Genomic DNA, 10,218 nt, shown 5'->3' on the forward strand with positions numbered 1-10,218 from the left:
TCAGGTTGTAACAAAACCAAATGTGTAATAAGTGAAGGGGTATGAATACTTTCTGAAGGCACTGTATTTAGGATAACGTTTTCCAGCTTTGTCATTTTATTTAGAGTGTTACAGATGCCTGTGATAATCCGAAGTAGCCAAAAGGCCACTAGATGTTATTTCATAAAATTCCAAACCAACTTTGAAAGATACCAAATTCTGGTAGTTTACTGGTAAACTGAGACATTTTTCAATATTATACCCTCCTTTTGCAATCCTAGTCAAAACACAGATTAAAGTACATCAGTGGAGTCATTACTATTTGTGTGCATGCGTACATATGGGTTGAAGTAGAAAAAGGGGTCTATTTTGTCCAAACAAGTCAAACATCTTATCAATATCAACAATGAGCTCTGAAGCAGTCCTGTTACGAATATTTAACAAGGGAGATTAAAACTACCAATGTACTGAGAAGACAGTAACCAGTGGCTACCAGGAAGACTTCAATGTTACTACGAATCATAGCTCTTCAACACAGAGCTGTAAATCAATAACCTATCAATAAGCTCTTTGCACTGACCACTGTCAAGTGTATCAGAAAATCACACGACACGGTGAACCCTGACCTCTCAGCAACAAACTCCAACATGCTCCTAAAGAGGGCCACAATAACCAGGAAGCTCTGAGTAGATTTCCACACGTCTGTTTCCATGAGATTCCTAGTATTTGCCCACTTTGGATGATTTACAACCAGAAATTGGCCTGGCGGCTTGCTAACAAGGGGTCTTGTTGATCAGATTGATGAGGTACTCCTTTTCTGAGGAGGTGATTTGTAACCTGTTTATAGCATCCAGCAAGTCCAGGAGGGAGTGTTTTCAAGAACTTGATTATTGACAAAATCATACCAAAATATTGCCAAATAGGCCTACAGTCTGTAGCTGTATATCGTTTAGCTTTCTGTGCAGTCTAAGGAAAATGTACATTCAAGTTGCTGTTTGGTCCACTTTCTTGACTTTCATAATTCATAATCTTATATAACATACAATACAGGGGAACCCAAACAAAAGAAGAAGCATGCATGACTGACTGATGGAGAAACTGTAAAGATACACACTGATTCGAAGAAGAAATCTTATGATCATACACTCTTAGAAACAAAGGTGCTACCTGGAACATAAAAAGGCTATTTAGCTGTCCCCATAGGAGAAACCTTTGAGGAACCATTTTTGGTTCCAGGTAGAACGCCATCCACAGAGGGTTCAACGTGGAAACCAAAAAGGGTTCTCCTATGGGTACAGCCTTTTTTCTAAGAGTTTAGGACAGTTGGAAAAGAAATGAGCCACAGTGTGGACAGAAGGGGACTATGGGGTTTTCTTCCTCATAACCACTGATTTACTAGTTCAGATGACAAGATTTGAAGGGAGAACAAGATGCTATCCCTCTGAGAGAAGAACTGTCTTGTGGTTTTGTTTCGACTGCGACACAGTAAATCATGCATTGTGTTCTCGATTGCAGCCCTATCTGGAGGGAGCAGTTGGCAGCTGGGGGTTCGTCAGATTTGGCTTGTTGTTCCCATTGGGCTGTGGTTGAATGAGGGGAGGCAGTGGGTGAAGTTAAAGTAAGGTTTGTGTGTGTGTGTTTGTGTGTGCGTGTCCATGTGTTTTTTTCCTTAGCGGTGTGTGTGTGTGTGTGTGTGTGTGTGTGTGTGTGTGCGCGTGTGTGTGTGTTTCCTTAGCGCTTCACGTTTGTGTGGTTTGTGTGAGTGGGCCAGAGGAACTTGTGAGGTGATTAGATAGCGGTGTGGTTTTTATAGAGATGTCTCAACACTGATGGAGGCTCCACAACAGACTCCACTCTTACTGGATTCCAACCCCCATGATCTGCCCCTGACTGCTTGATGTACATAGGGGAGACTATTTTGATACACTGTGTAGCTTAATATTCTATGGTAAATTGGACAAGAATCCAAACATGCTTGAGTCACATGAGCTACAAAATGGACTGTGGAGGCTCACAGACCACTGAGCTGTTGATAATATCTGAGAATACCTGCTCGGCTTTATAAAACCCACAGATACATAAGATTAGTCTATCAGTGGTAGGCTTATTTTTGTACCTTTATTTAACGAGGCAAGTCCGTTAAGAACAAGTACTTATTTACAATGACGGCCTACCCTAACCTGGACGAGGCTGGGCCAATTGTGCGCAGCCCTATAGGACTCCCAATCACGGTGGGTTGTGATACAGCCTGGAATCTTACCTGGGTCTGTAGTGACGCCCCTAGCACTGAGATGCAGTGCCTTAGACTGCTGCGCCACTCGAGAGCTTATCAGGCCTTACTTTAAAGTAATTTGCCTTGTTGCAAAAGGTGACCCATCACTTCAGAGTGGATTGCAGTCAAGAAGATTCAGTTGAAACTTTCAGGGCTGGTTTCCCAGAGCAAGATTAAGCCTAGTCCTGGATTTAATAGCACTTTCAATGGAGAATCTCCATTTAGCACGATTTTTTAAGTCCAGGAGTAGCAGGCTTAATCTGGGTCTGGAAAGCAACCCTCAAATAACTAACATATTGCACAGTCAAGTTTTTGGAACTGGTGAGTTGTCTTCTGAAAGATTCACATGGACTTTGTGGTGTTGAAGTGACAGCATTGCACAGGTAAAATACTATATATACTTTCCAGGAACAGCAGTCACATACTTTTTCTCTGCGCACATATGGTTTCAAGAACATTAGCTTGAGCTGCAGATATAGACTGGTGGTTCACAGACAGCAAGTCAAAGCCCACGTTTATTTCTATAGCATGTTTGAGAAAGTTGAAAGAAAAAAACCACAAGCTGTTATCACAGCGACTCTTTGCAGCTATTTCAATCACATATTTGGCTGAGAGACTGTAGCGTTTACCACCAGGGTCTCTGGATGGTGAGAAAAGCAGAGAGAGAAAAAAGCCCGGTTGACGAGATGATGACCTGTCGCAGCATTGATAGCGCCTGCTCTGCACTGTGTTTGGTTTCCTGTTCTGGCTCTGAGTTTACACTCTACAATTCCTTCAGCTCTGCTCAGATAGATATCACTCTGCAACACTGCACAAGGTCAGTCTGCTTTGCCTTTACCTCAATGCAGTGTGATTGTGATTGACTGCTCAAAAGGATGCAAAGATATTTGCACCCCTTTTAATTTTGTTAATGGCTTATTATAGACAATACAGAGTGTTGGGCTTGATGCACTTGATGCTCTTAGTCTGCTTGATGCTCTTAATGCCTCAGACACCATATTAGGTCTGTACAGTACTGTGCATGTCAAGCTATTTGTCTAATCAGTCTCATTCTCAAGACCCTAAAAGGCACATAAAGGTGCATCCTCCACTGAGGTCCCATGGAAATGGGATTTTTCCCTCCAGATATCTTGACGCAGATCAAAACTTCAGGGAACAAAAACTCTGAAGATTATACAGATTTCACAGACCCGGGTTCAAATAGTATTTGATTTGTTATCGTTCAAATCCTCTGAGTGTTTGATTGAGTCTGTCTGATGGAGTGCCAGATGGGAGAGGTTTGCACTTGGGTCTATTGCATTGGTTCAATTTTACCAGGCAAGGTCAATCAAGCCAACTCAATTATTTGAACCCAGATCTGATATGAAATCCATAAAGGGAAACAATGAAGGCCACTATGCCCTGCCCTGTGTGTAAGAGTAGGCATGGGTGCATCCAGTGACAGTCCGTCTGGCTTTCGGGTTGGAGGCCTTCTATTCCAGTGAACTCCATCCAGTGACAGTCCGTCTGGTTTTCGGGTTGAAGGCCTTCTATTCCAGTGAACTCCATCCAGTGACAGTCCGTCTGGTTTTCGGGTTGAAGGCCTTCTATTCCAGTGAACTCCATCCAGTGACAGTCCGTCTGGTTTTCGGGTTGAAGGCCTTCTATTCCAGTGAACTCCATCCAGTGACAGTCCGTCTGGCTTTAAGGGTGGAGGCCTTCTATTCCAGTGAACTCCATCCAGTGACAGTCCGTCTGGTTTTAAGGGTGGAGGCCTTCTATTCCAGTGAACTCCATCCAGTGACAGTCCGTCTGGCTTTAAGGGTGGAGGCCCTCTAATCAAGTGAACTTCCACCTGCAGGAAAGTGAAAACCAGGAGAGAAGACAACAATGGGCTATTCATGTCAGTCAAGATGCCTGGTCAGTTCAGTACACAAATAGTTCAGATAATGAATGGTTACGAGATCCATTTAAAGGAATGTTTAGGATCTGTCTGAAATTACACAGCTTCTGTGTGGGCATTGGCACTGTCACGGCTAAGGATGAGTCTAGCCAGCCCATAACCCATAGGTCTAATACTGGAAACATCATTACAAACTCACAGCCCTACCTTGAGCTGTAAATAGACAAACAGACTAAAATTGGGATATGAAAAAGCTGCCTTGGAACATGAGTTGTCTGTGGGAATTTTTAAATCATGATTCATTGGGTGTTGTGTTATTAATGTATGAGGAGTTATAACTTTGTTATAACATCAAATCAAATTGGTTGAAGTCATTTCATATGATTGTCAAACAAGGTAGAACAACTGAAATAGGCGTACAAATGATTAGAATAGCCCTTTATGCAATTAGTGTTCAGGCCTAATCACTGTCTATTTACTGAAAGTTGTGCAAAAAAATCTGAAGTTCAGGAAGTTGTCAGCTGTTTAAAGGTCATGACAGCCGCACAGCCGCTGTGTTCAGATGAGAGAGAAGGGACGCTGCAAGTTGCGCCTATTACGCATGTGGACACCGTGTACGGGTAGGTCTCAATGCATTAGACTGAAATAACAAAAATTGTAACTGAAGCTGTTTTGTTTCTTGACAATTTTAATAATCTGGACTAAATATTAATGCTTCTATGTGTGGTTGATTGAGTGTCAAATGTTTTAAGGTAAAGAATTAAATACTTTTTTTGGGGGGGGGGCAATACTTCAGATGTCAAGTGATTTATCAATTACTTACAGTTACAATGTGTTGGAGGTGTTAGTTGTTACTCAAAAGGCTCGGTAAAAGAAAATAAGTACGGGTAAGCAACTTCGGCTATGAGTATCCAGCATGTGTTCCAACGTTGCTTATCTCAAGTTGTACTTGCAGGTTCAACTAACAACGTTCTTTCCCACACCGTCCAGAAATCGATATCACTTTGCTTTCAGACAACTTCGAACACCAACCTTGAACACGAAAATCCTCGCAATGATTTAATTTGAAGCTTAGTGATTTCTGGAATAGGCTAAATGACAACATCTCAGTTCACTCCAACTTTTTTTAATCAAGGGCGAGCCTACCCCTGGGCACAGACGTCTATTCAACGTTGGTTCAACGTAATTTCATTGAAATGACGTGGAAACAACGTTGATTAAACCAGTGTGCCCAGTGGGTACTGATATAATAATAGTGCCTTGACATGCTTTGGCATTACGCATTTGGATAAGATACATTTGGAAGAAGTTATTGGGTCTATACGGGTGAATTAGCCAGCATGCTAACTGACGGCGGGTCAGTAAGGGATACCTCAGGTCCGCACCTGCAGACGGTTGCATGGAGAGGGCTAGTCACCTTGCCGTGCATGCGTCATTAATGGGATATCATTGCCCGTGGGTGAGCTCTGAGAAGATACCGCAGGATCAGTTTACGCTGACGTGGGCCTAGTTGCATAGACCATTAATGAAGGGAGGGTTGGGGCTTTAAATCGACATATATTCTAAAGACTCCACATCATGAAAGGAAACAACTACTATGGCCTCTTAATGACCTTTTTGAAATATGATAAGTTGTGGTATTCAATCACACCCTGTAGACCGCGGAGGGCTGTAAGTTCCTCTGGCCACCTGTCTCGCAACACCTGGTGAACGCGCAGGTGCCTTTGGGCAATGCGCATGCTTCATCTCCTGCCAAAAAATCCCTATGCTGGATGAACCTGTCAACCAATGGTATTCAAATCTTTCCAGAGATAAAATAGGTCCGTGTGGACGAAGAGGATTTCATCACAAGTGACCAGGGATCTTGACAGTCACACAGCAGAGAGTAACCATGCCGAGGTCATTTTTGGTGAAGAGTAAACGAGCACATAGCTACCACCAACCACGATACCTGGATGATGACTACATTAGAATGGATACTATTTTAGCCCATATATGCGCAGGTATGTCTATCTGTGATGCTGCTCTCAATGTATGTCACGCTTCGGCCTGGACTTAATTAGAACACATTATGCACGTCACACACAAGTCTGTTTGGATATGGAAACGATTCGAATGTCTCTAAATTCGCGTGGAATGTTTTATGTTTACTTTTTAGAATTCACAAATAAAATATAAAACTGTGACGAATATTATGAGCTTGAATTAAGTGCCAGTCCTTGCTCTCTTTCTCTATGGCTATAGAAAGCAAATTGCAGGTTGAGTTTGAGGGGAACTGTGACGCGCAGGTTGCTCCGAACCACCGCAACCTGTCCCCCGAATCCCGTCTGGTGCACACGGCTGACCACTCCCCCATCTACCCGCTGAGCTGCGAGGGCAGCGTGTGCGACCGCTTCTCGGACTATGACGACTACTGGCGCCCTCCATCTCCATCTGCATCACCAGGTTTGTGTTTATAGTTTGTTGTGATGTCATCATTACGCATATGCGCACTGCATCTCCAAACATGGTTATTTGAGGCTGTCCCTCTGCTTTTCATATTTTAGCACTTTTATCCTTTAATATAGGCTACCAGAAAAAAGAAAGGGTGTTTTATTTAATAACTATTACCTATTTTTGTAAACAGTATTTGGAAACGTGACGACTCATAGTCCAAATGCTTTCCAGATTCGGAACAATGTTTCACTCCGTCAGCAGACGACGCTCAGCCTTTCGCCATTCCATTTCGCTCTTACCCATGGATGACCTACTCTGGCTCCGAGCTCAGGCACCTTGTGCAGCGAACATATCAACACAATCTCCCCACAACCCTGGAGCCCGACATACAGATGGGCCTCTATGGATCCGAGGATGGTGCCACCAACTCCCTCATTTACGCACAGAGGGGCCCGCACACTGGATTTTACAGGGACTTTGGGTCTACGGTGTTCCCTACCTATAGAATGCGGGACGCCGACCAGTTATATTCGGACCTCAAGCTGAAGACCAAGGCCTCTGATATCAAGTCTGAATCCGATCTCATCTGTTCACGTTTAGAACCAAGTGGATCGTACAAGTGCATCAAGTGTTGCAAGGTGGGCCTAGCCACACTCCTCTACCACAACGTATGGCAACGATAAACAATTGTTCGGTTTCAATTGGGTGATTGTCACTTATTAACACATAATAACACCTCTTTCATCCTCTCCTAAAGGTATTCTCGACGCCGCACGGGTTAGAGGTTCACGTTCGTCGGTCGCATAGCGGAACTCGCCCTTTTGCCTGTGGATTGTGTGGGAAAACGTTTGGGCACGCAGTGAGCCTCGAACAACACAAGGGCGTTCACTCACAGGTAAGGCCCAAATGCCTATGTCACTTAATATTTGGACCTTCAGGCCTACTTTCTCCTATGCCTATTGGGAATGAATACCACGTGTAATACATGCGTAAACGACAAACGCAATGCATGAAATAACAAGGTGCAGACGGCCACATGTCACATGCGCTCACATCTTACCTGGTTCACAGGAGAGGAGCTTCAACTGTAAAATATGTGACAAAAGCTTCAAGCGCTCGTCCACGCTGTCCACGCACTTGCTTATCCACTCGGACACGCGGCCCTACCCTTGTCAGTACTGCGGGAAGAGATTCCATCAGAAGTCCGACATGAAGAAACACACCTTTATCCATACAGGTGAGAGATCCCGCACCAACCACAAAAGATAAGTTCATGATTTTAAATGATTATATAAAATATTTTACAAACGCCTGTTATTTAAAAGTGTCAACCAAACAAAAAGTAACTTTTCCCTCTGGGCACACACTGGTTGAATTAATGTTGTTTCCACGTCAGTTCAATTAAATTACGTTAAACCAACGTGGAATAGACCTTGAATTGACGTCGGTGCCCAGTGGGTATGCATATTATGCTTCTAAAAGTCAGACAATTAGGCTCGAGAACAATCACAGCTGATATGGAGAGCTCAAAAGGACACTTTCATAATGCAACTTGTTTACATGATCAGGTGAGAAGCCGCACAAGTGCCAGGTATGCGGGAAGGCCTTCAGTCAGAGCTCCAACCTCATCACGCACAGCCGCAAGCACACAGGCTTCAAACCGTTCGGCTGCGACCTCTGCGGCAAAGGATTCCAAAGGAAAGTGGATCTGAGGAGGCACAAGGAAACACAACATGGATTGAAATGAAAAACTGTCAACACCGAAAAGCTGTGCTGGAGAACTGTACTATATTAATACATGTAGCGTAAATATGTCCCTTTCAAAATACGTTTATGTTATTCTATCATTGCTTGGCTATATGCCTAATTGTTTTCATTCTTTCATTGTTGTTTTGAAAATGAAACATGTATTTATTAAATAGGCCTATAGATTTTCATTAGCTACAGGCCAAATTCTGAATATCATTTCACACAACACAAAAATACAGGATTTAAAAGTTTTGGTTGTGTATGTATTTGCGTATAATTCGTTTTAGCCTAGCCTATTTGTTTTCTTCTCGAGAAGAAACCGGCTAGTTAAATGCTATAGCTTAATAGTCTATTTATCGGAACATTTTAATATTAATGCCTGTTTAATTAATTAAGGCCTTTAATTATCCAACACGGTCACTTTATAATCTGCTGTGTATACAGAATCCATGGTGGGGAAAGGAGAATTTATGCTCTTTTGCCTGAATATACATTTTAAATGTTCCCTTGTCTTTTGTAAAAACAGTGATAGGCTTATAAGTGAAGACATCTAAACCAAACATGTTCATATATAATAATAATAATAATAATAGGCCTTCATCCAAAATTGTTGTCAGTGAATTGAATTGTTGTCAGTGAAGTGAGTGAATTGATACAGTAGGTTGAATTCAGAATGGGAAGAGTGACCTCTTCAGACATCTCTCCAACATATTACATGAAACATTTCTGAAATCCTCAAAATGTTTCATAATCACGCACAAACACACATTTTATCACAGAAGGCTGCACACCCATTTGTGTAGACTGAGTGAAAACCCTATTTTCAGTTCTCATTTGGTAAACAGCAGGTTAGATAAACGGGGACACCATTATTACAGTCCTAATTGTACCCCAAAAACAATTCAATGTTGTGTGATTAGGAAACATCTGAGAATTTCAGAAATGTATCATGTGTTGTATATGTTGGATAGATAAAAAGTGTCCATTTTTTCTGAATTCATTCAAATAACAGTAAAAATAACAGTACTAATAACAATACAAGAAAAAATGAACAAGATATAGTACTACAAGAACCACAACCTTGCCTAACCTAAGTACAGGTGTTCCCTAATGTAAACCGGATCTTTCCTCCATTGGAAAAGCCTAGAAGACTGTCCTACTTTAGCTAGCTATGGTTAGTAAAGCGGGACAACAAAAAAGTGCTGAATTACAAAATGTAAACATAATATTGGCAACTTAAAAAAAAAAAAAAAAAGTATTTTGACGCACCAGTAGTATGCACATTTACATCACAACTTGGCACTGTTCATTATGAGTTGTATGACCTTAACAGAAAAAAGCTATATGTCACTGATCTTACTGTGCATTGCAAGGTGAACTTCCTGTTTAAAGCTTGCTCTTGGTGCTTTCAAGACAACTGGGAACTCAGAGAAAAAACGAGGTCAAATCACGACGTACAGATCGGATATCTGGAAAGAGGTTTTAGTTCCTGGCTTTGAATTCCGAGTTGAATTACTGTTCAAAACGATTTTCCCAACTCAGAGCAAGTTTTCTTTCGGGAGTTCCCAGTTGATGTGAACTCACTGAAGTCGGAGATTTCGGCCTAGTACCCAGTTGTTTTGAACGTGGCATCTGCCCCCTCTATGATGTCACACCAACGAAGTGATGTGATTTTTATCATGTGGTTGGTTTCTCTGCAAGGACATTTGTTTACTGTTACAAACTGTCTTTTTATTTGTGCAACTAAACTAATCGGAACTAGGAAACTCAGAAATGTCCGCTTTACTAACTAGTTGAACATGGCTCGTGCATAACTACAACCAGTTGGCAAGTGTGACATTTCCGAGTTTCCTAGTGGCAATAGTGTTGGTGCTTTCAAGACAACTGGGAACTCAGAAAA

At 42.1% G+C, this 10,218-nt stretch overlaps 1 protein-coding gene across 3 annotated transcripts; it reads left to right on the top strand.

Annotated features, from left to right (window-relative positions):
* The first annotated feature begins 3,032 nt into the window (after nt 1–3,032).
* Nucleotides 3,033–9,573, top strand: LOC115169996 (zinc finger protein Gfi-1). 3 transcript variants are annotated; one of them, XM_029726184.1, is made up of 7 exons: nt 3,033–3,068; nt 5,943–6,136; nt 6,378–6,578; nt 6,801–7,207; nt 7,327–7,464; nt 7,641–7,806; nt 8,138–9,573. In XM_029726184.1, the coding sequence occupies exons 2-7, from the start codon at nt 6,025–6,027 to the stop codon at nt 8,314–8,316; spliced, it is 1,203 nt and encodes a 400-aa protein (XP_029582044.1). In that variant the 5' UTR covers nt 3,033–3,068; nt 5,943–6,024; the 3' UTR covers nt 8,317–9,573. The 3 variants fall into 3 exon arrangements, with proteins under 3 accessions (XP_029582044.1, XP_029582042.1, XP_029582043.1); XM_029726182.1 differs by lacking the exon at nt 3,033–3,068 and adding an exon at nt 4,661–4,753; XM_029726183.1 differs by lacking the exon at nt 3,033–3,068 and having other exon boundaries at nt 5,381–6,136.
* Nucleotides 9,574–10,218: the final 645 nt, after the last annotated feature.

This window comes from Salmo trutta, chromosome 31 (genome assembly GCF_901001165.1).
Source record: "Salmo trutta chromosome 31, fSalTru1.1, whole genome shotgun sequence".
NCBI lineage: Eukaryota > Metazoa > Chordata > Actinopteri > Salmoniformes > Salmonidae > Salmo > Salmo trutta.

Bases quoted from the DNA above. Each gene is read 5' to 3' on its own strand.
- LOC115169996 (XM_029726184.1), top strand. From the start codon at position 6,025: ATGCCGAGGTCATTTTTGGTGAAGAGTAAACGAGCACATAGCTACCAC. The intron at 6,137-6,377 runs GTATGTCTATCT...CTATGGCTATAG, and splicing joins TTTAGCCCATATATGCGCAG to AAAGCAAATTGCAGGTTGAG. The intron at 7,807-8,137 runs GTGAGAGATCCC...TTACATGATCAG, and splicing joins ACACACCTTTATCCATACAG to GTGAGAAGCCGCACAAGTGC.